At 41.6% G+C, this 26956-nt stretch overlaps 1 protein-coding gene across 1 annotated transcript in view; it reads right to left on the bottom strand.

Annotated features, from left to right (window-relative positions):
- The window catches only part of ABCG1 (ATP binding cassette subfamily G member 1), a 144865-nt gene that overhangs the window by 25040 nt on the left and 92869 nt on the right, over nucleotides 1-26956 (bottom strand). Inside the window, exons 5-10 of the mRNA XM_073617270.1 lie at nucleotides 24519-24569; nucleotides 23068-23213; nucleotides 20609-20732; nucleotides 17210-17324; nucleotides 3754-3899; nucleotides 3279-3380 (exon numbers count right to left, since the gene is read on the bottom strand). Coding sequence (XP_073473371.1) covers nucleotides 3279-3380; nucleotides 3754-3899; nucleotides 17210-17324; nucleotides 20609-20732; nucleotides 23068-23213; nucleotides 24519-24569 — 684 coding nt within the window. The remainder of the gene's footprint in view (nucleotides 1-3278; nucleotides 3381-3753; nucleotides 3900-17209; nucleotides 17325-20608; nucleotides 20733-23067; nucleotides 23214-24518; nucleotides 24570-26956) is intronic.

The following is a 26956-nucleotide window of genomic DNA, read 5'->3' as shown; positions in this document are numbered from 1 at the left end:
GGGGCGCTCTGTATACCATCTGTGTACTGGACACCTTCAGGATACCATATTGCATTGCACTTTACAGAAAGTTACAGAGCTGCAGATTGAAAAGGAAAGGTCATTTTTAATAATATTTAATTACAATATGACTTGTGTCACAATTGTATATGCTATATTCTTTTTTTTTTTTGTGCTATAAAGTGGACTTACCCTTTAATTGAACACTCTGCAGTTTGAAGCCGATTGGTTACTATGCACCGGATTCTGTGTGCACTAGACATGTGCACTGACAAAAAATGTGTTCGTTTTCGTTTGATTCGTTTTTTTGCTTTTTTCGGAGATTGGGAAATTCGAAAATTCGGAAATTCGGAATTTGAAAATTTCCGAATTTTCAAATTTCCGAATTTTCAAATTTCCGAATTTTCAAATTTCAGAATTTCTGAATCTCCCAATTTCAAATTTCCGAATTTTCAAATTTCCGAATTTCGAATTTTCGAATTCCGGATTTTCGAATTCCGAATTTCCGAATTCCGAATTTTCGGAATGCGAAAATTCAAAGAATCGAAAATACGATAATTCGAAAATCAGAAAATTAGAAGATCTGAAAAAAAGAAAGAAAATCAGTAAAATTTCCGAATTCCCGAACTTCCGAAATTTATGAATTTTCAAATTTTCCAATTTCCGAATTTCCGAGAATTCAAATTTCCGAAAATTTGAATTTCTGAATTTTTGGAAATTTAAAGATACAGAAATTCTAAATTCGGAAATTCTAAATTTGGAAATTCGAAATTCGGAAATTGAAAAATTCGGAAATTTGGACATTCCAGAATTAACGAATTTGTCAAAAATCGTTAAAAATGAGAGAATTCGAATTTCTGAAATTATGGAAATTTAAAGATTCGGAAATTCAAAATTCGAAAATTTAAAAATTTGGAAATTTGGGCATTTCAGAATTAACGAATTTGTCAAAAATTGTTAAAAAAAACATTCGTAACTAAACGAATAGCACATGTCTAGTGTGCACCAGCTTTACTAAAGCCTTGTACACACGATCAGATTTCCGGTTGAATGTTCATCAGTTTTTTGTGGCATGCTAGTCTCATGTCGAATGTGAAGAGGTTACTCACAATACGAAAACTTTCGTACGACAGAATACAACGTCAGAAGTGACGTAATGTGTTGAATAGTTTTGTATGTATTCTTTCGTTTCTGAGCATGCGTAGTCTTGCGCTTACAAATTTTTTCAGATGACAACCGTACCAATGAAACATAAATCATACGTTGAGTTCACATCCGACAAAATTTTTTATAGTCTGCACATCCAGCTTTTGTCGCATGAAAAATCGGAATCGGCTGTAGAAAGCTCCGCACTAATGATCCGAAAATCGACAGATCGTTCATCGGATGAAATTTGACTTCCCATTTTCGTATCGTGTGCCTTAAGGCTGGGCTCACACCGCAGCTCACAGCAGGAGTCCAGTGCGTCCCCATTCACCATTTCAGATACAATTTCAGCCTGAATATTTGGCTCAATTCAGACCTGAAACGGACCAGAAGATGATTAACCCTTTCATGACTAAGCCTATTTTTGAAATTTGGTGTTTACAAGTTAAAATCCGTATTTTTTGCTAGAAAATTACTTAGAGTTCCCAAACATTATATATATTTTTTTAGCAGAGAATCTAGAGAATAAAATGGCGATTGTTGCAATATTTTTTATCACACGGTATTTGTGCAGCGGTGTTTTAAACGCAAATTTTTGGAAAAGTGACACTTTCATGAATTTTAAAAAATCCAAACAGTAAAGTTACCCCAATTTTTTTGTATAATGTGAAAGATGATGTTACGCCGAGTAAATAGATACCAAACATGTCACCCTTTATAATTGCACGCACTCGTGGAATGGCGGCAAACTACGGTACCTATGAATTTCCATAGGCGACGCTTTAAAAATTTTTTACGGTTACCAGGTTTGAGCTACAGAGGAGGTCTAGGGCTAGAATTATTGCTCTCGCTCTGACGATCGCGGCGATACCTCACATGTGTGGTTTGAACACCATTTACATATGCGGGCGCGACTTCCGTATGCGTTTTCTTCGCTGCGCGAGCTCGCAGGGACAGGGGCACTTTAAAAAATTTTTTTTTTTTTTATTTATTTATTTTATCTATTTTTTTACTTTAAAATTGTGTTTAAAAATTTTTTTTTTTTTTTTTTTTTACTTTTATTGCTGTCACAAGCAATGTAAACATCCCTTGTGACAGTAATAGGTGGTGACAGGTACTCTTTATGGAGGGATGGGGGGTCTAAAAGACCCCCCATCCCTCCTTTACACTTCAAAGTATTCAGATCGCCGAAAATGGAGATTCTAAATACTGTGTACTTTTTTAAATTCGGCGCCATTGGCAGCCGAGTAAACGGGAAGTGACGTCATGACGTCGCTTCCACGTTTACAACAAGAAGGCTGGAACGAAGCCGCTCGCAGCTCGGGTTCCAGCCCGCCCCCAGCCGCCGAAGATTCCTGATTGGACACCGGGCCTCCCGATCGCACGGGAGGCCCGGTAACAGCGGCGGGAGGCGGCGGGAGGGGGGGATGTCCCCTCCCGCTCCTCCGGTATAACAACCGAGCGGCTTTTAGCCGCATCGGTTGTTATATTCGGGTAGCCGATCGCCCGCTGGAAACAACGGTACTGGGATGATGCCTGCAGCTGCGGGCATCATCCCGGTATAACCCCAGAAAGCCGAGTACGCATATCTGCGTACGGTCGGCGGGAAATAATTAATGATTAATAAAAATGGCATAAAACTATCCCCTATTTTGTAGACGCTATAACTTTTGCGCAAACCGATCAATAAACACTCATTGCGTTTTTGTTTACCAAAAATATGTAGAAGAATACTTATCGGCCTAAACTGAGGGAAAAAAATGTTTTTTTTATATATTTTATGGGGATATTTATTATAGCAAAAAGAGAAAATAATGCGTTTTTTTTTTAAATTGTGGCTATTTTTTTTGTTTATAGCGCAAAAAATAAAAAACGCAGAGGTGGTCAAATACCACCAAAAGAAAGCTCTACTTGTGGGAAAAAAAGGACGTCAATTTTGTTTGGGAGCAACATTGCACGACCGCACAATTGTCAGTTAAAGCGACGCAGTGCCGAATTGCAAAAAGTGCTCTGGTCTTTGGGCAGCCAAATGGTCCGGGGCTTAAGTGGATATATATAGATATATATATCTATATATAGATATATATGTAGGTTTATGTGTATATGTATATATGCAGAATCCAGAAACTTACCGAGTCCCTCATAATACTAAGACAGGTTCTCTTGAACAGGATACAGAACTGGGTGAGACAGCTGGCTGAGAAGCTGTGACATCCTTCGGTGGGGGAGGGGTCCTGCAGATCATATATACATTATTGTCAGATAACTCGATAAGGTGTAAGACTACACAGTATTGTCACAGAAGCATTAACATTTCCCCTCATTTACTGTTCTGTTTTTAAAACTGCAATATACCGCAGTTTTGTCCATGTCAGGTTCATTTCATTACATTATAGTCTATGGAAAGCATTCCATTTCCAGTTCAGTAGGCCTGTACAGTGACCACCGAAGAAGCATATATATGAAATAAACTACAAGACGACCAAGTGCATGTATTTTTTTTTTTAAAGTAAGAATTAGGAACAGAGGGACAAAACTGCGGACGCATTGCTGATGTTTATTATTCATGCAGCGATACATTGGTTCCCCCCCCCCCCCCCTATATACCTCATCAGCCGGTTTGTGCCACATGAATGGGTTGGGCTCATTCTCCCCGCAATGGTCCATCTTCAGCTCCGTAATACACGTGTCCTGTACGGCTCGGACCAGCCGGGGGTTCTGGTCTCCATACTCTCCAGAGGCCACTTCCATTACTACAATCAGCAAGAGGGCAACACATTTCATTAACACTGACACTGAACATTATAAAGACTAATATTTATTTATTTTAATTTTTATATTTTTAAATTGTTATTTATTTATTTTTATCTACAATCAGTATTTATTAGTTTTTTTTTAAAACCATACAAAGGCAAAACAAAATAAGAGAAAACAATCACATGAAAGTGTAGAAATCCAGAATAGGTTCCATCTGCTAGGTAGACATCACATCTGGCCAACAGTAATAGCCATAGCGGCGGGCCATAATCAACAATCGTACATACCACATATTGTTATACATTCGAAAATTTGCGCTACGCTATTATGTTCCAGCAAACCACGTGGGTAAGTATATATCTATGTATTATGCAACAAGGGTTATGCTAACTGGACATAGTGTGTGATCCCCTGACCTCAGCAGGAGACCAGACCCCCGAGGAACCAGCCAAATAAAAGAGAAAGAGGGGAAAACGAGAGAGAGAGAGAAAAGGAATGAAAGAGGGTAAGGGGGAAAGAGGTAAGAAAATACGCCCCTAATAAAACAAGCAGAACTCTCCATGACACCTGGGAACTTAAAAAGAAGGAAAAAATTCTATTCATGTGTCCCAACCGATGATCAGGTCTCAAATCAAGCTAACATGGTGGTGAATGACTAAATGCAGCTGACCCTAAATAGGCAACTACCAGCTCCCAGACCACCAGTCGGTGGTATGACCTTAGCTATTGCTCCAGTATTCCAAGAATAACTAATCACTAGTATCCATTTCCGTAGAGTTTGTTATTGTTTCTTTATTATTTCTATATTGTTGTTATTTTTTATTATTTGTATATTGTTATTATTTTTTTGTTTTTATATTGTTATTTTTTATTATTTGTATATTGTTATTATTTTTTTATTTTTATATTGTTACTTTTTATTATTTGTAAATTGTTATTATTTTTTTATTTTTATATTGTTACTTTTTATTATTTGTATATTGTTATTCATTTTTTATTTTTATATTGTTACTTTTTATTATTTGTATATTGTTATTATTTTTTTATTTTTATATTGTTATTTTTTTATAATTTGTATATTGTTATTTTTTATTTTTATATTGCTATTATTAATACATATTAGTATTATTGTTATTACTAATATTACTAATATTTGTTTCTAAGCCTTACCTCCCAACTTTCTGAGATGGGAATTAGGGACACCTATCAGCAAAAGTATGTAGGCATAGGACACACCCCTTGCCACGCCCCCTTAAAAGGAGAATTGTACAAAAAAGCAAGATTGGTTAAACCCACAAATGCTTTTTTTTTACCACTACTATTCCTTTATATTGGCTTTTCGAATTTACAAATGCAGCAATTTAGAAATCAGATGAAAGGTTTAGCGCTGGAAAACACTTTCTGATAGATAAAAAGTTTATTTTATATACAACTATATAGATCAGACCAAAATAAGGAACAAATGAGGAGGAAAGAGGGACAGAGGGACATTGTTCGAAATCGGGGACAGTCCCTCGAAATCAGGGACAATTGGGAGCTATGTCTAAGCCCAATTGTAAGCAAATCTTTTTGTTTGCTCTCAACAGACCCAGGAAGGGTTAGAACCTCTGTCATGTATTTATTGCTGCCTGAGTCCTCTCTCCCACTTCCTGTGCCAGTGGCATCCTGTTACACCTTGACACGCAGGGCATCATTGGGACAAAAAGTGAAGGAAAATTTCCCCACTAGGGATCCAGAAACTAATAAAAAGCTGGGAGTGCATACAAAAGAGGTGCTAAGATCTCCTATTATTAACCTCTTGCCACCCATGTAACACAATGCGGCCTGTGGGGTGTTGAAGTGCACCCTCTTTGACGCCACACATATGTGCCCCATGGAGGAGTGAGCTTTCTGTGCTGAGAGGGAACTCAGTGTGCGTTCCAAGCACAGTGACTGAGCTGTCAAAGACAGCTCCCAGTCTCTAGTGACTATTGGGACAGCCAATCACAGTGGTCACTTGCCCCCCTGGGCATAAAGACTCTGTTAAAGGGATGCTGGGGCTATCCAATATTGTGAATCACTGTCTTACTATTTAATCTGAATCGCTACAATAATGCTGCTCCCATACATCAAAGAAATCCCCATTAAAAAAAGAGAAGGTCCGGTAGACAGGAGTTATGGTACGACACCAATGGTGATAGAGTCCAGAGCAAATTCTTTATTATTTTCTGAATAATCAACAGAATAAGAAAGCCAACTTGTATCGAGAGTTCAGCACCGTATCCCCCCCCCCCCCCCCCCCCCTTTCATCAGGGCTATGATACAGATATAAAATAATAATAATAATTATATCTATTAATCTATATAGAGATAGATAGATAGATAGATAGATAGATAGATAGATAGATAGATAGATAGATAGATAGATAGATAGATAGATAGATAGATAGATTATATACAATGTTCTGAATGGATGTACTGGAAATGGGATTGGATGGTATGGATTAATAAATTGTGTAACTACTCTTTACAGCCTGTAAGGGTTCTCATTATTCCAAATAATAGTATAACTAGTAGTATTTAGCCACACTGAAATGAACAAGTCCAGTTAAATGATAACATCTACTAATAGCTTGCTGTACCCTATACACAGCTTAGTTATAAAAAAAAAAAAAAAAAAAAAAAAAGCGTTATTCTACTATTTGGCCATTAGATGGCACTAGAGGCTAAAGCTATTCCACCCATGATATAACAGTTAAAATCTCCTTCCCAAGATATCAATACTGCTCCAATATTAGCATTTATTTTTCCTTCTAAGAAATTAAAGTTTTACAAGAGTGTAAGGGATTGATTTTACAGAAGCCGTCCTTGTTTCAAGGCCCAGACTGACATTACTGGTAATATTGATTTGGGACTACCCTGACCACTCTGACTATCACAGAAGAGAATAGGACCCTGAAAATCCTTCTTTGTAGAAACTGCTATTATAGGAAACCACAACTATGGGACAAATGTTATTTGTGAATGAGATGACAAACTACACCGAACGGGTGGGTGATATGAAGGGGGGGGGGGGGGGAGCCGGGAGGAGAAGAGAAGGGGATGATAGATCAAAGCCAAGGTGTGACCGAACCTGCCCCCGAGCAATGGAGATGGTGAGGTCAGTTTGACAGCTCCAGCCAGGCCACACAGAGTCTATGGGGGGGGGTCACTGTGGTCACCAGAGTCCCCCCTCCACATCAGACCCTTTACAGTAAAGTCTGAAGGATTTCCCCCCCCCCCCCAGTGCAAGGGAGAACTCTGTGGACCCTGATGTAAAGGGGAACTCTGATGTAAAATGGAATGCTGTGGACCATGATGCAAAGGGAAACGCTGTAGACTCTGATGTAACGGGAGGGGCCACCTTACATCAGAGTTTCCCCTTACACTAGAGTCCGCAGCATTCCCCTGTACATCGGGGTCTGCAGAATTCTAGAGCTCTGGTGTAAAGAGGAACTCTGGTGTAAAGGGTAATGCTGTGGACCATGATGTAAGGAGGATCATGGTCACCAGAGCCCCCATTACCTCAGAGTCTACAGTGTTCCCCTTTACATTATGGTCCACCACATTTCCCTTTACATCAAAGTTCCCCTTTACAACAGGATCCACAGAGTTCTCCTTTTCATCAGGGTACACTGTAAGGGGGAACCCTGCGGACTCTGATGGAAGGGAGAACTTTGTAAATTGTGATGTAAAGGGGAACTATGGAGTCTGATGTAAAGGGGAACTTTGATGAAAAGGGGAACTCTGATGTAAAGGGGAATGCTACAGACCCTGATGCAAGGGAGAGCTCTGATGTAAAAGAGGAACGCAGCGGACTGCAATATAAAGGGGAGCGCTATGGACCGTAATGTAAGGGTGGGGGTGTCGGGGGGGGGGGCTTTATGTTTTTTGCACTGGGGACCTGAGGGTTCTAGTTATGCCTCTGGGTATACAAGATGATTTGTTTCACCTGGGGACCTATTAATGTAAGCATTAATGTCTATTTTTGTACATAATTTTGTTTGTTCTTTGAACTTTATTGTATTGTTGTGTTTATAATCATTATTTAATGATTTATTGCATTTGTCTTTGTAGTTTACATGTGCAGCATCCATAAAAATTATCTCCTGAAGAAGCTATTTTTATAGCGAAACATGTTGAGTGAACTTGATTAACTGCCGCAATACATGTAAAAACTTTCTTTTGCTAATGTTTTTACCATTTCGTTTCAATAAAACTGAATAATTTTTATAAAGTTACTGTTTGTTGTATATCGCACCAATCAAAAAACCCCACTTTCCTGTCTATTTTGATGATTCTGTTCAATCATCCTAATCTAATGACAGCCTAATACATACTAGTGTCCCCTGTTCACTCTTGCACTGCCTCTGCACTCCCTGTCAGACATTACTTCCACGTTATAATTTATGGTACAGAAACGCAATCAGGGACTACTGGTTTCCTGCATCTCTGTCATACTGTTGACATTAAGCCCTCTGACTTTTTTCAACTGCACCCCCAGATCAAATAAGCTAGATCCGGCCCTGGCTGAAATCCGAATTGGCTACAATCAGAGGGACCAGACAATCAGAATAGGGTCTGTAGGGTCTAGGACCACAGCCTGATATTAACCAACCTGTGAACTATCTTCTGCCATCACCAGTCAAGGCCGGGACAAGGGGAGGGGGTAGGAGGGGCAGCTTCCGTGGGCACTGGCATGTGTGTGTGGGGGGGGGGGCACCTCAGTGAGAGTTCCTGATGCTACAAGCAACCTCACTACTCTTGTTAGCTAAATCTATAGGGGAGGAGAGACCCGGGAGGGGGCTGTGCTCTCTCTCCCCTCCAGCTCCACACTCATGCCATGTCAGATTGGGACTGTGCAGGGTTTGGTTACCCACCCCCATCCCATCCCTGCAAAGAATGGGGGTAAACAAACTCTATAGAGTCCCGATCTGACAGCCAATGCCATCACTAGTGTGGGTCACAATCCCGTGCCTGTCAAAAGTATTGCAATGCTGCTTCCTCTAGGCTCCCCCTCAACCGTGACCTGTCAAGATGAAGAGGAGCCCAGGAGGCAGCCTGCAAGGTGAGGAGGAGCGGGGCATTTGTTCTGGGAGTGGGAATTTCGAGGCTGAAGGGGAGTAAGATTTGTTATAGGAGGGAACTTTTTCTTTTTGGGGGGGGGCAATTTCTTCTAGGATAGGAGGGGAAATATGAGGGGGGGGGGGATTGGTGCCAGGTAGGGTGATTGGGGGGGGAATGAGGGAAGTAATTGGCTGCACACCGATGTTCTTGAAGTCCATTTATTGAATGTTCCATACAAACAATGACACACACCAAGGTTGCAGTGGCCGGAACAGAGGTGGACTAGTTTCCCACAGCTACACTGTGCTTGTTATTATTATTATTATTCACGATTTATATGGCGCCAACAGTTTACGCAGCGCTTTACAATGTAGAGGGGGGACAGCACAATTACAGTACAGTTCAATACAGAAGGGACAGGAGGGCCTGGCTCGCAGAGCTTACACTCTAAAGGGAGGGGGGTGGTGGTACAAAAGGTAACAGATGCGGGAATGATTTGATGGGGTTGTTAGGTGGGTGTGGGATAGGCTTCCCTGAATCACATGGGGGGGATATGTGCTGGGAGAGAGGATGGGGGAAAAGTAATTGTCTTAGGAGAGGGGATTTGTGCTAGGGGGGGAGGGGATTTGTGCTGGGAGTTGGAATTTGGTGGGCAGCAGGGGGTAAAATTTGTGCTAGGATGAGAAAATTGGGGGGCATGTGCTAGGAGGGGTGATTTGGGGGGATGGGGGAAAGAGGATCCGAGCTAGGAAGGATTGGGGGGGGGGGGGTTGTGCTAAAACTGATGATCTGGGAGAGGAGACAGAATTTGTTCTAGAAGGGTACATTTTTTGGATGGGGAATTTGTACTAATAGGTGTGATGGGGGGGGTATTTATGCTATGAGGGGCGATTTGGGGAGAGAGGATTTGAGCAGAGGGGGGGGATGGGGTGGGCACAGATTTGTGCCAGGAGGGGGGATTTCAGCAGTGGAGATTTGTACTGGGAGGAGGGGAATTTTTGTGTGGCCTGCAAAGGAAGTGTATGCTTAGGGGGTAAGTGTCCAGATTAGTGCTCGATTTTTTTTGGGGGGGAGAGTGGATGGGGGCAAGGTTTGCTGACACATAATGCTCATGCATCTTGGGGGGAGGGGGGTGCACAGTTCGGCATCTTCGCCAGTGCATGTAATATGACTGCTTCAGCTGCAGATTCATTGTTACAAAGATTCTTTGCTAAGAGGGTGGAGAATGTTTGCTTGGCAGTCGAGGTTCACTTGGCTTAGTGAATAACGTGAAACTATACTTAGATATACATTGTACTTTTAATGGATTAACCACTTGCCGACCGGCCGACGTCATTATACTGTGGCAGGTCGGCACGATCCCGCAAACCGTCGTAGCTGTACGTCGGTCCCTTTAAGCGGGATAGCAGGCGCGTGCGTGCACCCGCTGCACAGTGGGGTTATCGATGCTCGTGACCGGCGGTCGCGATGACCGCCAGCCACGAGCGATCGCGGACACGAGAGGAAGAACAGGGACATAAGCACACACATCCCAGTTCTGTGAGGAGAGGAGAGAGAGATTGTGAGTTCCTACGAGCTGGGAAACACGATCTCTCATCTCCTATTGTCAGTCCCATCCCCCCACAGTTAGAACACACAGTCAGGGAACACAGTTAACCCCTTGATCGCCTCCTAGTGTTAACCCCTTCCCTGCTAGTGACATTTACACAGTAATCAGTGCATTTTTATAGCACTGATCGCTGTATAAATGCCAGTGGTCCCAAAAATGTGTCAAAAGTGTCCGATATTTCCGCCATAATGTCGCAGTCCCGATAAAAATCGCAGATTGCCACCATTACTAGTAAAAAAAAAAAAAAAAATAGTAATAATAAAAATGCCATAAATCTATCCCCTATTTTGTAGAAAACCAATCAATATACGCTTTTTGCAATTTTTATTACCAAAAATATGTAGAAGAATACATATCGACCTAAACTGAGGAAAAAATCAGGGCTAGTTATTAGAGCAAAAAATACAAAATATTGTGTTTTTTTTCAAAATTGGTGCTCTTTTTTTGTTTATAGTGCAAAAAAAAAAAAAAAAAAAACGCAGAGATGATCAAATACCACCAAAAGAAAGCTCTATTTGTGGGAAAAAAAAGGACGTCAATTTTGTTTGGGTACATCGTCGCACGACCGCGCAATTGTCAATTAATGCGACGCAGTGCCGTATCGGAAAAAAATGGCCCGGTCATTAAGCAGCCAATTCTTCCGGGGCTGAAGTGGTTAAGATGGCATTGGGAATCAGTGGCTCCTGCAGGGTGCTGGCAGGCGGGTAAGGCTGGAACCTCTTGGTATTTGTTTTCAATCTCTCTTTATTAATGTTTAAAACGCTTCTACAAATACATATTTATAGTTTGATCACATTATAAAATTGGATATTATACTATATCTTCGACAAGGAATAACAATATCCCGTGATATTTTCTACTTTCAAATTCTATATCTGTCTAAAAATCTTATATCATTTATATTTAGTTCCTTACTTCATCTACTCTCTAGTCATTCCTAGACATTTTAAATCAAAACTACTATAATGCCAAAAAAAAAAAAAAAAAAGAGGGGGGGAGGGGAGATACGGTCCTATTCAAAGATATTGCGTAAAAGTTGCCGAGGCCCGAAATTCTTCCCATTGCTGCCATGTTTTTTGATTTTGGTTGTTAAAATTCTACTCAAATTTAATCATTTGTTCCATGGATTGCATTTCCTTCATCTCACAGGCCCATTCTATTATTGTAGGGCTTTCTACTTTTCGTCAATTTCGAGCTATTATTGTCCTATCGGCTGTTGTCATATGGCAAAGGATATCTGCCCCAATAGCTTTCATTGATCCAGGAAAAATAGATAGTATTGAAACACCGATACTTGGCCGTATCTCAGATCCCAACTGGTATATACAGAATATCTTAAGCCAGAAATCCTTCACCGTTGGACACCAGTACCAAATATGTGTCATTGTACCTTTTTCCTTAAGACATCTCCAACATGTTTCCGAGTTCTCTCCATTTAATTTATGTAAATCAACTGGGCTTCAATACCATCTCATCATAATTTTATAATTTCTTTCCTGACGCTTAGTCGCTATCGAAAATGCCTTTTTCCACTCTGGTAACGAGATTGGCCTCTCCAATTCGGCTTCCCACTTACTCATATATGTTAGTTCATCAAGGGACCCAGAAGGAAGTAGGAGCTTATATATGATTGACAAGTTATGGGTCGGTCTCTGTTCTTGTATTAATATTTGCTCAAAATTAGTTAACGGTCTATCAATCAGGGAAAGTTGTAAACTAGATCCAATATACGTATATAGTTGCTGGTATTGCATCCATTTATGTTCATGTTCATGCCCTAATTCAGATAGCAGAGGAAGCTTACCATCCACTAGCGTCTAGACCAGCCTTTCTTAACCTTTTCAACACAGAGGAACCCTTGAAATAGTTCTCCAGTCCCGGGGAACCCTTGCTAAAAATTAGAAATCTACAACTCATGACACATTAGTGTGATGGTCAGTGGGAAGAATGGTCCTTACACTTGTGGTCATTGGGAAGAATTACCTCCTTACAGATAGCTAAAAAGATCAATAGTGTCGGTGGGAACTTATCCGAGAGGCAGAAATAGCCCAATGCTAAAGGAACCCCTAGCAACCTCTGGAGGAACCATGGTTGAGAATCATTGGTCTAGACCAGTGGTTCTCAACCTGGGGGTCGGGACCCCCTGGGGGTCAAATGACAATTTGCCAGGGGTCACCAAATCCTGGGCTGTTCCTGAAGCCTGCACCACTCTCCCAGCCGTTTCGCTGCCACCCAGCAGCCTGGCCATGGAGCCTGTGGAACCCCAGCTGGGCTGTTCCTGGAGCCCGCGGTCGGCCAGCCGCCCACTCAGCCTTTTTACCAGCCACTCATTCAGTTCATGGCATGGCTTGGGGAGCAGAGACAGGAGGTCAGCTGACTGGTGAGGAATGTGAAGTGGGAGGGGCTGGAGGAGACCCTATCTCCTGATTTCTGCATAGGTGTCACTGCTGAGAGACACCACAGAGCTGGAGACACAGTGAGTAACACTACCTGTGATTAGAGTTGCCATTAAAAGTCCCCACTACAGTTCTCAGATCAGCAGATGACCTTGATCAAGAGCACCTAAGTTGGCTGATCAGAACTCCCCCCCAGCACTGCCACTCATCCCAATTCCCATCACCCCCCAAGGTGTAAGAGAAGGAATAAAAATAGAGAAGGAGAGGAAAAGAGGGGGAGGAACAAAGAAAAGGGCAGAGAAAGAATAAGAAAAAGACAGCTAGAGAGAGGAATGGGGGAAAAAAACAAGAAATTAGGATAGAGAGAGATAAAAAGGAAAGAAAGGAGAACAAAGAAAGAGTGGTACATCCTAAAATGTACCATAAGGGGTTTTAATACTGTACAAGTGGAAGGGACTCAGGAAGCGCTAAATGTCCGTGGGTTAGGGTCGAAAATTCGTTGTCTTGCCTTGGGTGCTGACAACCCACGCTACGAAAATAATTTTACTGTTAGGGGTCCCCACAACTTGGGAAATTTTATCAAGGGGTCACGGCACTAGAAGGTTGAGAACCACTGGTCTAGACTATCCTTGTGTTCTCTGTCCTATTCTATTTAAAAAAGTGCGTAGCCTCTAATGCTGGTGGAAATTCGGCATTAGAAGATAAAGGGGCCATAGGCCCAACCAGTGTAAAAAGGCATTTCTTTTTCAACATTGTGTCTCATATCTTAAATGTTGATGACACAAAAAATGTTCTTTTTTCCCGTTGAAGCTGGGGTTCAATCAATCGGAGTGACTTGAGTTGCAGAGAGATAATATCTTCCTCTAGAGTTACCCATTGTTTATATTTCGCATTGTGAAACCAATCTATGATCCTAATTATAGATGCTGCTCGCAAATATATTATACAGTCCGGAAGGGCAAGACCACCATTCTCTTTTGTTCTAATTAGGGTTTCTCTTTTTTATTTGTGGTGGTTTCTGGGCCCAAATAAAGCTTCCTATGGCTTTGCGTAACTGTGCCATTAAATTGACTGGAAGGACCATAGGTATTGCCGCTTGTTATTTGGACTGTATATCATGATTGGTTTAATTTTTTACAAAAGAATCCCACAACTTGGAAAGCTCACTTATAATTTTTCTTTTTTTGTTTATAATCTAAGCACATTTGTTACAATTTGTTTGTACAATCACATGGACTTGCACACAAACGTGAACATACACTATATTGTCAAAAGTATTGGGACACCTGCCTTTACACACACATGAACTTTAATGGCATCCTAGTCTTAGTCCGTAAGGTTCAATGCACCTGTAACAACTTCAACTCTTCTGGGAAGGCTATCCACAAGGTTTGCGCAGTCATGTTGGAACAAGAAGGGGCCATCCCCAAACTGTTCCCACAAAGTTGGGAGCATGAAATTGTCCAAAATGTCTTGGTATGTTGACGCCTTAAGAGTTCCCTTCACTGGATCTAAGGAGCCAAGCCCAACCCCTGAGAAACAACCCCACCCCACAACCCCCTCCACCAAGACAGGATGAAGAGAGTTTGGGGTGGAGGAACTTGACTGGCCTGCCACCTTTGGGATGAATTTGAGTGGAGACTGTGAGCCAGACCTTCTCGCCCACATCAGCGCTTGATCCCACAAATGCGCTTCTGGAAGAATGGTCAAACATTCCCATAGAGACACTGCTAAACCTTGTGGACAGCCTTCTCAGAAGAGTTGGAGCTGTTACAACTGCAAAGGGTGGGCCAACTCAATATTGAACCCTTTGGACTAAGGGGTTAATTCACTAAGATTTAAATAATGGCTAATAAAATGCGGTAAAACACTGCATGCTGTAACAATTGTGCAATTGTACCGAATGCGGTATTTGTTCAATTTAGCAGTAATTACTGCATTGGTTAATGCTGGAATTTACCGCAATGAGCTGGTTGCTAAGGAGGGGGCCGGGAAGCTGGCCGCTGCTTCCTTAACAACCAATGACTCATCAGCTGTCAGCGGGCTGTCCCCCGATGTAAATTCATCGGCAAACATTGCCACCCGTCAGACCCGGAAAAGAAAAAAAAAAGATGCTCCCGCCATCGATCAAGGCTGGCTGCCTACTGCAGGCTCCGCCGTCTGACATTTTTTAATATAGGCAAGGGGCAGGGCCACCTGGCTACTTGACCTGGTGGTCCTGCCCCCTTGTGATGTCACGGACCAGTGGATGCTGGGTTGGTGCAGAGCCCCCCTGCCCTCTAATGTTGAGGGCATGTGGCCTGGTATGTTCCGGGGGGGCACCCTCTCACCCCCCCCTCTTTCCTGACCTGCCGGCTGCATGCTCGGATAAGGGTCTGGTATGGATTTGGGGGGGGCACATGCTATTCTTTTTTACATTGTGGTGTGGGGTTCCCCTTAAAATCCATACCAGACCCGAAGGGCCAGGGTTGCCTTGGGGGGGCACTCTGTCTTTTTATCAACATTTTTAACCACTTCAGCCCCAGAAAGGATTTACCCCCTTCCTGACCAGAAAACTTTTTTGCGATTCGGCACTGCGTTGCTTTAAATGACAATTGCGCGGTCATGCGGCTTTGCACCCAAACAAAATTGACGTCCTTTTTTTACCACAAATAGAGCTTTCTTTTGGTGGTATTTGATCATCTCTGTGGTTTTTATATATTGCACTATGAACAAAAAAAGAGCGACAATTTTGAAAAAAAAAGGCTATATTTTTTACATTTTGCTATAATAAATATCCCCAAAAAATATATAAAAAAACAAATTTCTTTCTCAGTTTAGGCCGATATGTATTCTTCTACATATTTTTGGTAAAACAAAAACGCAATAAGCGTATATTGCGCAAAAGTTATAGCGTCTACAAAATAGGGGATAGATTTATGGCATTTTTATTATTATTTTTTTTTATTAGTAATGGCGGCGATCTGCAATTTTTATCATGCCTGCGACATTATGGCGGACACATCGGACACTTTTGACACTATTTTGGGACCATTGTCATTTATACAGCGATCAGTGCTATAAAAATGCACTGATTACTGTGTAAATGACACTGGCAGGGAAGGGGTTAAACACTAGGGGGCGATCAAGGGGTTAAGTGTGTCCTAGGGAGTGATTCTAACTGTAGGAGGGATTGCCTCACTAGAACATGACAGAGATAACTGCTCCCGATGACAGGGAGCAGTAGATCTCTGTCATGTTTCTAGTCAGAACAGGGAAATGCCTTGTTTACATAGGCATCTCTCCATTCTGCCACTCTGTGACACGACGCTGGGCCACTGGCGGACATCGAGTCTGCCTGACCCGCGGGCACGGTCACGGAGTACGCGGTGGACGAGCGTACGCCCACAATGCCGCGATTTAAAGGGGACGTACCTGTACACCCATTTGCCCAGCTGTGCCATTGTGCCGACGTATATCGTCGTGCGCTGGTCGGCATGTGGTTAATTGTCCGGGTATTTCGGAACCCGCTGACAGCTGATGAGTAATCGGTTGTTAAGGACGTGGCGGCCGACTTCCCGGCCCGCTGATTAGCAACCAGCTATTTGTCAAAAACAGTCTGCGGTCCCCCGAACCCAGGCTGTTTTTTGACAAACACCGCATGTAATACCACCAGTAAACCCTGGTGGTAATTATCCTAAACCCTGGCATGCTTTTTACTCTGGTCTGTTTGTGAATTGGACTTAAGAGCTTTTTATGTGATATTCACCGGCACATTTTTTTATTAATTTTTTGTTAAATACCGCATAATCATAGTTTTTTTTTTTTTTTTTTTTGTGAATTGGACTTAATTTACTGCATTTGATAATTTATGCAAATGAGTAACATGATACCCTTATCGCATGCGGTAATTAAAGTTCATGTGCATGTAAAGGCAGGTGTCCCAATACTTTTGGTAATATAGTGTATATACAATATGAGTCGACTTAATAAGGAAAAAGCTAAACAGAATAACTAGATATTCACACATCTGCAGTTCTAGAGGAACGCGCCTGTCCCTCTAAACAATAAGTCTTGTATTGATCAACCAATAAAACATGTTCCATCTGTCTTTTTCATAGACACAGTGATCGATTCTCTAACGGCAATCTGGGCGCTTCACCATAAAACTGCAGTTGTAAAAACGTCAGCGGTTGTTTTGCAATCTGCAAAGAGATCTCAGGTTGGCTCGACTTACTGAAATCCGCCGGGTTGTGATAGGTTGGGCAGTTTAATCCAAGGACTCGCAGGTAGGGGACGAGATTCAACACTTTCCCACGGTAGATGCATTGTCCCTGACTTAATACATAAAGCTGTGGATGAAAACAGAGAGGGGGATGAGAACAGGGTAATGGTAGCCGTTCTCCCGTGAAATCAATACTATAAAACGTGACCTTGGTTTAACCATTTGGCTGACTGGGAGTGCAACAGATTTACTTTACAGTCGAAGTGCGAAATCGGGAAAGCTTTTATCATTGACTTCACAGTGGTAGAACATAGATAGTATCAGTTGAGTTCATTTATATCTGAGTGCTGCAGGAAAATGCCACTTTCATGAATTGGCCTGTAAGCGGAGGTCCATAGAAATGAAAGTGAAGGCAAGGCTCTAATCAATTCCCAACGCTATAATACAATCAGCTACCGCAAGAAAACTGCAGCAAACACAGAACCTTCATGCAAATTAATCAGGCCTGTCGATATCTCGAAGGCCAAGCAGAGCCAGATCATCCACAAGGCAAGTCAGGCAGAAGCCTAGGTACTGGTGGATGTCCAGGTGGCCTCAACTGCAACCTTCAGTGAACCAGGTGTATGGCACAATAAGTCATAAACTCTGGGAATCAAAGGGTTGGTCCTCAAGAACCAATTTTTAAAGCTAAAGTGTTATGCATAAAAGCCTTTTACTGCCCTCCCGCTACCCTCACCAATCAACATGCAATTAGAATCTTTCCATCAAATCTTTTTGTGCTAAAAAAAATACCTCTTTTGTATTTGGCTCCATTCATCTTCCTATCAACTCTGACCAGCTTCCCTGTCCCTGCTAAAAAAAAGCATCCCCACAACATGATGCTGCCACCACCATGTTTCATGGTGGGGATGGTGTGTTCAGGGTGATGTACAGTGTTAGTTTTCTGCCACACATAGCATTTTGCTTTTAGGCAAAAAAGTAAAATTTTGGCCTCATCTGACCAAAGTATTTTCTTCCACATGTTTTCTGTGTTCCCCACACAGTACACAACTAATAGTTGTCCTGTGGACAGATTCTCCCACCTGAGCTGTGGATCTCTGCAGCTCCTTCAGAGTTACCATGGGCCTCTTGGCTGCTTCTCTGATTAATGCTCTCCTTGCCCGGCCTGTCAGTTTAGGTGGACGGCCATGTCTTGGTAGGTTTGCAGTTGTGCCATACTCTTTCCATTTTTGGATGATGGACTGAACAGAGCTCCGTGAGATGTTCAAAGCTTGGGATATTTTTTTTATAACCTAACCCTGCTTTAAACTTCTCCACAACTTTATCCCTGAACTGTCGGGTGTGTTCCTTGGCCTTCATGATGCTGTTTGTTTACTAAGGTTCCCTAACAATCCTCTGAGGGCTTCACAGAACAGCTGTATTTATTCTGAGAATAAATTACACACAGGTGGGCACTATTTACTAATTAAATGACTTCTGAAGGCAATTAGTTCCACTAGATTTTAGTTAGGGGTATCAGAGTAAAGGGGGCTGAATACAAATGTACCCCACACTTTTCGCATATTTATTTGTAAAAAAAATGTGGAAAACCATTTATCATTTTCTTTCCACTTCACAATTATGTGCCACTTTGTGTTGGTCTATCACATAAAATCCCAATAAAATAAATTTACCTTTTTGGTTGTAACATGACAAAATGTGGAAAATTTCAAGGGGTATGAAAATTTTTTCAAGGCACTGTAATGTTTTGAACATAGGCAAATAACAGGTTCTCTTTAAAGTAGACCTGTGTTCAGTACTTTTTAACTACTAGTACACCTGCTGATGCCTACATGTACTTTTAGAATTGTTCCTAAGAGCCCTAGGGGATCGATAAATCTGGGACAACATGTTATGCAAATGAGTAAGTCAAGCTATAGCCCATCCTCTTCCCAACCTTTTGGCCTTTCCATGTGATAGTAGGCCTCAGTGGCCAATAGCGACTTGCTTTAGGCAGTATGTTGAGATCTGCATGGAAGTGCAGAAGGCTCGGGCCTGTTAGAGTACTGGGGCACACACCTTGAGGTGCTTGACTCGTGTTAGTAGTTTGGAAGCTCTATTCTTACAATAAGCTTAATTGAACCGAATAAAATCAAATCTTTTAGCATAAAAATGTAATGAATTGTATAATTTCCTCTGGTGGCTGGTGGAGCATGATAGGACTTCTCAGCAGCCGGAAAGCACTGGGTTGTCCACGACTGGGTTTATACTAGAGTCACGCTATAATGGGCCTCAAATATCCCAAAGAACTGTCTAGACATGTGCAATTTGTTTTGTTGCAAATTAGTTTTTAGATGAAATTCGGAAATATTTGAATTAATGAAAACCCGTTTAACAAATTTTTCCAAAATCCGAAAATTATAAAATTCGGAAATTCTAAAATTCAGAAATTTGAAGACTCGGAAATAGGGAAATTCAAAGTTTGAAAATCCGAAAATAAAAAATTCGGAAATTCGAGAATTCGAAAATTGAAAATTTGGAAATTCGAAAATCTGAAAATCTGAAAATAAGAATGAAAATCCGAAAATTAGAAAACCCAAAAATTTGAAAATCTGAAATAATAACTAACTAATAATAACTATTACTACTAAATTATAGGTATTGGAATTTCCTTTCAAATTTGGCTGTTAGTGAATGTAATAAATACGAATTTTTTCCAAAGTTACGTATTATCCAAAATAACGAATGCCGCATCCAAACGAATGGAACGTAACAAATTAATAATAACAAATAATAATAAAAACAATAATAAAAATAATAATAATACAAACATTTTATTATTATTATTTATTGTTATTAATTTATTGCGTTCCATTAGTTTAGATGCAGCATTCGTTATTTCAGATAATTTGTAACTTCGGATAAATTCATATTCCTTATGTTCACTAACAGCCAAATTTGAAAGGAAATCCCAATACCTATAATTTAATAGTTAGTTATTATTAATTAGTTATTATTTCAGACTTTCTCATTTTTGGATTTTCGTATTTTTGTTTGTTTGAATTTTCTTTCTTATTTTCGGATTTTCTAATTTTCGGTTTCTTTTTTGGATTCTTGGATTTCCGTATTCTCTGATTTCGGAATTTTCGAATTTATTCGAAATAACGAAGTTTCGATCATAACGAACGACCTGAAAAACAAAAAAAAAAAAAATAAATAAACGAATGAAATGTAAATGAACACATTTTTTTGGCAGTCACATGTCTAGAACTGTCGGTACTGTGCCAGAACCACCAAGGCACCATACAGAATGACATTTGGAATCTCGATGTTTGAATCCTAATGGTGGCTGGGGGGCAATGAGGACAGTTCTTAGTACTGACACAATAGAGTAGATAGCTGCCAATGTTGGCTCTCCAGACAAGCACGCACCTGGTCAAAGAGCTCAAACAGCTTGGCACTGGGCTGGTGAATGGTGCAGATGATATTCCGTCCACCTTGAGCCAGCGACTTCATTAAAGAGACCACCTGGAAGCAGGAAGAGCTGTCCAGACCGCTGTCAAAGGAAAGTAAGCATGATAGTTTAGCAAACTTATAACTATTATTACTGAAAAATCAATGACCCTATAAGATAATTGGAAAGTGAACTAACACTATATTAAGGACATTTGTTTGACACATATGACAAAGGTGGACATCACAATGTGGCAGCTTTTATTTCAAGATAAATGTGATTCTGCATGCCCCAGGACCACAACTTCCAGTCTAGAGCAGTTAGGTGGCTTCAACACTTCTGCTTAGAGTTAGACAATCCTTCAACATCCCACAATGCAATGGGCAAACCTTGCATCCTACAGAATGGTGCACAAACTGGGTGTGCACCCAATGGGTGGAGTGCCAGAGCCCCGACCTGTAGTCCAGCTTCAAAGACCCAAGTCCAGAAGCTCACAATTCTGTAAGATTGTAAAAACGACACCTTAAGGTTAAGGTGTAAGGTTACCCGTTACCCCGATAACGGGGTAACGGGTAACTGCCTTTATGATTTTTATCAGAAATATAATCACATTTTTTTTACAAAATGAATTAATCTGAAAGCAAGATATGTATATTCAATCACCCAAAACATATAGTTATTATTTTTATATTCACCTAAAGTAGTAGTTGAAATAACCTTTACACTTTTTCATTGTTATGCCACAAATTTATGTTTCTATGGTTTAGGTCAGCCTTTCTCAACCTTTTTAGCATGGAGGAACCCTTGAAAACCACTTTGCAGGTTTGAGGAAGCCCCTACTAATAATTACTATATCTACAGCTCATAACACATTAGTGTGAAGGTCAATGGGAAGAATGCTCCTTCTATTTGTGGTCGTTGGAAACAACTTCCCTTACAGAATAGCTAAAAAGATCATTGTTGATAGCGGCTATTTATGTGAGAGGCAGGACTTTTCCATTGCTCAAGAAACACTTGGAAACCTCTTGAGGAACCCTAGGGTTCAATGGAACCCTGGTTAAGAAAGTCTAGTGTAAGTTATATTAATTTTTTTAGGCTATCTGTATTTTACTGCAACTTTTTGACAACCCATTTTTATTTTTTTATTTTTTTTTCAAAATCAAGGTTTATTGAAAGCAAATATAGCATAGAGGTGACTTATAATCATTGTTAATTTGTACATACAAGAAATTTATGTCGGCCAACAGCCCATTTTTAATTTAAAGTGACCCTTTTACTAAAGTAAGTTCATACAGCTAAAGAGAAAACTACTTACCAGGTGGCCTGTGTGGTTAATACCCCAAAGTGCAGTTTTTTGGTTGCTGCATTAATATCTGCTCCCCTACCACGCGAGGTGGTTCCTCCCACTGGCTCGTACCTCACTGCAAGACATGTGAGCCGGAAGGTGGAACCATATTGTGTGGCAAGGGAGCAAGTATCCAACACATTATAACTGCAATAACTGCACCCAGCTACCCCTATGAGGTAAGGCCAAACTATTACACCAGCCTGGGAATAAAGATTTAATGTGTGTGCCTATCACTGACTGACTGAAAATAGTGATTCTTGAGTGATATTAATTTGCATCTCCAAGTGATATCCATTGTTCACTGATCTGACCAAAGCAAACAGGAGTTTGGCTGCTATCAAAAGAGTGCTGGACCAACATAAGTCCAAGAAAACTTTAATCATTCATCAGATGATTGAGTACAAAAGCCGTTTTGCGGGGGTCTGAACACCCCTCTTCATCAAGGCTTTAAGACTTGATTTCTTTTTTTTGTTTACCATAAATCTTTTATTTTGAAAAATAAAAAAAATACACAAAGAAATAAGGCATAAGAATCATAGCTTCCAATAACAAGCAGCATACTAATCCGGCCATGCTGCGAGTAGGCAACTTCCCCAAAAATGGCCAGAGCTTCTAGGGGATACTAAATATTTACTTGAAATGAGTCAAAGTAGCAAAATAAGTTGATGGAATTGATATAAAATGAGTGTGGATAACAAAATGTTCAAGATCAGAAGATAAAACATATATTGGACAGTTTGTTCTCCAAAGGTTTGGGCCCTACAAATCCACTGGCTGTTGTATTTAATCATTCTAAGAACTATTACATTTATCTTAGACTCTTTTTGGTCTGGTGCTCTTTTAGTGACTTCTTACTTCTTGGATATTCACTTCAGGGGCCCCAGCTAAGGGCACAATGTTTGGCAAGAGCACCCTCACCAGTGCCATTGTTCCTTACAAAATTGATTTGGATTGACCGTTAGCAATTCAGTATCACTGATCACCATTGTTCCAAGCGTCTCTCTGAGGTTTTGTATGGACTCAGTTACACATTGGCTAGCTTTCTCCAGATTTCTCACAAGCCTTAGTCAGGGGATACAGGCAGCTTACCTGGTGGGTTCATCAAAGAACATAACCGGGGGATTGTTCACTAATTCCAAAGCAATGGCCAGCCGTTTCCTCTGACCCCCAGAGAGACAGCCCGTCCTGGTGTTAGCGCAAGACAGCAAGCCCAGAGCTGTCAGGATCTCCTTCACCTGAAATAACAGCATAATTCGTGAGACACATTACAGTTCTCAGTTATATCACAGAAATATGGCATCAGAGCTGGATTTCTAAGAGAAATATGGAGGCTTTCATTGCTGACCTACTCCTGAACTTGCCAGTTGCCTGGCTGTCCCTGGCTTCAATACTTTCTCAATCACTGACCAGAAACAAAATTGTATTTTAGAAACACACGGTCGGATTTTCCGACGGAAAATGTGTGATAGGACCTTGTTGTCGGAAATTCCGACCATGTGTAGGCTCCATCACACATTTTCCATCGGATTTTCCGACACACAAAGTTTGAGAGCAGGATATAAAATTTTCTGACAACAAAATCCGTTGTCGGAAATTCCGATCGTGTGTACACAAATCCGACGGACAAAGTGCCACACATGCTCAGAATAAATAAAGAGATGAAAGCTATTGGCCACTGCCCCGTTTATAGTCCCGACGTACATGTTTTACGTCACCGCGTTTAGAACGATCGGATTTTCCGACAACTTTGTGTGACCGTGTGTATGCAAGACAAGTTTGAGCCAACATCCGTCGGAAAAAATCCTAGGATTTTGTTGTCGGAATGTCCGAACAAAGTCCGACCGTGTGTACGGGGCATTAGAGTAAAGCCAAAATGTCTACACTTGTTCCTGGCAAGTTCTTAAGCCTTTGGGTAAGCATAATAGTCAGGCAATTGGCATTTTCAGTAGGAAAGGCCATGAATGGCAGACTAAATATTTCTCTCCGTACAGGTTACCTGGATTACTGGACTTGTAAATTCACAAAGTACCATGTTTACAAAGTCCTCTACCTTGCCATACCACCCCTAACACAATGCCTGCTGTATACTTCACCTTCTCTCCTCTCATCTACTGCCCTTCTGTGGCTTCTTCCTCTGACCCCTACGCCATTACAGAAGACAGCAGTGTCATAGGTGTAACCACATCATTCAATGGGGACACAGAAGAGAGATGACCCCTGCTATTTCTCCTGCTATCCAATCTAACAATACCTGTGCATATAGGCCACTATAAGCTATACATTGCTTCTTTTCTCTCTCTAACAATTCCTAGATAGCAGCTGTGAAAACTCTCTCTAAAAATCCACTTTAATTAAATGTGCAAAACTACCTGGATACAATGACATCATCATCCATCCTTTCCTGATTGACTGGCATTTTTTTATTTTTTGACCGACAATTCACTATCATAGCATAGCACAGTAAGCTGTCTCTTTGCTGCAATATGAATGTCAGTCCAGGCTGTTCTAATAGCCCTCAGCACCTATTACAAGTCGCTTACCATTTCTCTTCTGCCTTCATCTTTTTCTTGGAGCTTCAGGTGGGCAGAGACCTAGGACACAGAATAGGAATTATTACTAATACTATCAGGTAAAAGGAAGAAGTACAAATACTAAATACGATGGATGTGCTCAATTCAGGAAGAGCACTATAAAAGTGACTGCAATCAGAAACCAAGGAAGACTTCACAGGGTCCCTGGAAGTGTACGTCCTCTCTTCTCTCAGGTCTGTATCTGATTGGTGGCTGTGAGAAACTTTTTATAGCTTTACTCCAGACTATTCTTTTTTCAATTTTGGGTACAGTGGAGAAAAGCAACCGTTTTTGCCAAGCTTTCATCTCTACCTTTGACCTCATTGTGGAGATGTGACCTTACTTTTCCTGTGACACCACTCCAGGAAAACAAATGGCCAACCCAAGATAAAGTGGGGGTGAGGTGCTGGATATGGACACTCTACCAATAGAACATAATTCCTTTGCAGAGCTAAATGGATTTGGCAGCTCTTTACAATATGGGGGCACCTCAAAAATAGGGGTCTCCCAAATTGAGTAGTTTTTATACAGTTAAACTAGAAGGCGTCCACCAATGATTTATTGCTTCAGTCAGTAAATGACCATGGAAAGGACACATTTCCAATGCATTTCGGAGTCCATATGTCTACCCTTTTCTTAGGGATTAAGTACAATGCAATGTTTTAGGTACTCAGAAGTGCTACAATCACCAGGGTTTGATTGCTTACTGCGTGAAGAGTCAGATATGACTATCAGTGAATTAAAAACTCAGCAAGCAGCACAAATCATTTGGTGCTATTTCTGGTGCAACTGTACATCAGGAAAGGAAGGCACAGCCAGCAATAAGATCGTTATCCATAGTTCTACCCTTCAATGTCTTTTGTTTTTGCCTGTGTTTGCCATTGGTTACATTTACTATCACTTCCTGGCCAGACAGGAAGTGAAGAGAAATCTCCCAAGTGGGGACACACATGGCAATTAAAAACTAACTTGGTGTCAAAATGCAAATGTTTTCCTGAGGGTTTCAGAGACAACAAAGAGCATGCAGTGGGCATGTTTGAAAATCACTCCACTGCATTACAAGCAAGTGTTCCCAGGTCATTGACTTGGGAACGGGATGGGAAAAGGCAATGGGATGGACCGTGCTCCACAGCAATGTCTAGATGACGAGTAAAGCATTGGTTCGATAGGTTGTGCTCCATATGTGGGTGGGGCCACTCACCCCGCATGTGGGGGAGCGCGCACATCAATGCCCCGGGACCATCAAACATTATGGCGGCTCCCCGGCTTAGAGATGACCCTTACACAGTGTGCAGTCGAAAATGTACAGAGCCCTTCTGCAAAGTACTGTCCCGTAATACTACACACTTTACCCGGGTAGATGTATGTTACATTTAGGAGGGGCAACGCTGAGCTTGTTCCCTCTCCACCAGTCTAGCGTACCTCTGTCACCTCACTGCCAGTGACAGAATGGGGTCCCGACGTACACTTAGCTTGGGGCTCATGTGTGCACTTGCTAACTCTTTCACTTCCATGAGGCCTGGCTATGGGTCTCTGTGATGGTTCGGTCCCAGTTGCTTTAGGGAACCAACCACTGGGGAGGGAGCCAGACCACTGACCCCCTCTCTACCGGATCACCCGTCACCTACACCAGATACCACACTCTATAACAAGCTGTAATGTACCTTGCACTAGTCCTTGGTTACTGCATTCCTTCTCCTTGTCTTGCCGAGTAGACCTTATGTAGTGGCTTTGCTTCATACCCCACTTGTGCTTTACTAACCCTGGTTCTTTCGTATGCCAGGAACCTTCATGACCCCTTTAAATGACTTCAGACCAGGCTTGGAACAGTTGATGCAACTTTACTTGAACATTTTGCAGAACAGTCTAACATGAACAATTCAATGCAACATTACCTAAATAACTCAACTAGGTTGCCCAGGCATACCTCAGCAAGGTATTAGTCCAATAGTGGCATCCTTCATGTCTTGGTAGTTCTCCAGCCTCCCTGTGTCTTCCGCAGTCCCACTCAGTACTCCATGGTAACCAGTGGTGGCCGGTGCTCAATATTTGGGGGGGTGCAGCAAACCAATGACACCCCCCATTCCCCCCCACGAGAATCGGATGGGAAGGCGGCAATCAGAGGCCTCCTTACCTTAGGAGGCAGAGGAAGAGGATCCAGGTAGGGCTGCTGCTCCTCTGTTGCTTCTCCTCCCGGCCAAACAGGGCGTGAGTCCTGAAACACGATTGGCCTAAGACTCCCTGGCCAATCAGGTCTCATGTCCCGCTTCCTGATTGGCCAGGAGGAGAATCAGGAAGACAATAGTGAATATTAATTTGCTATTGTCACATAACTGGGTGGGCTCAGGGTGCAGTGCTCTGCGCCCCAAGCCCACCCTTTTTTTAAGCCAATTAGAGTGTCTGAAATC

This window comes from Aquarana catesbeiana, linkage group LG02, assembly GCF_042186555.1.
Source record: "Aquarana catesbeiana isolate 2022-GZ linkage group LG02, ASM4218655v1, whole genome shotgun sequence".
Lineage (NCBI taxonomy): Eukaryota > Metazoa > Chordata > Amphibia > Anura > Ranidae > Aquarana > Aquarana catesbeiana.
This window is presented reverse-complemented; position numbering and strand designations above follow the sequence as displayed.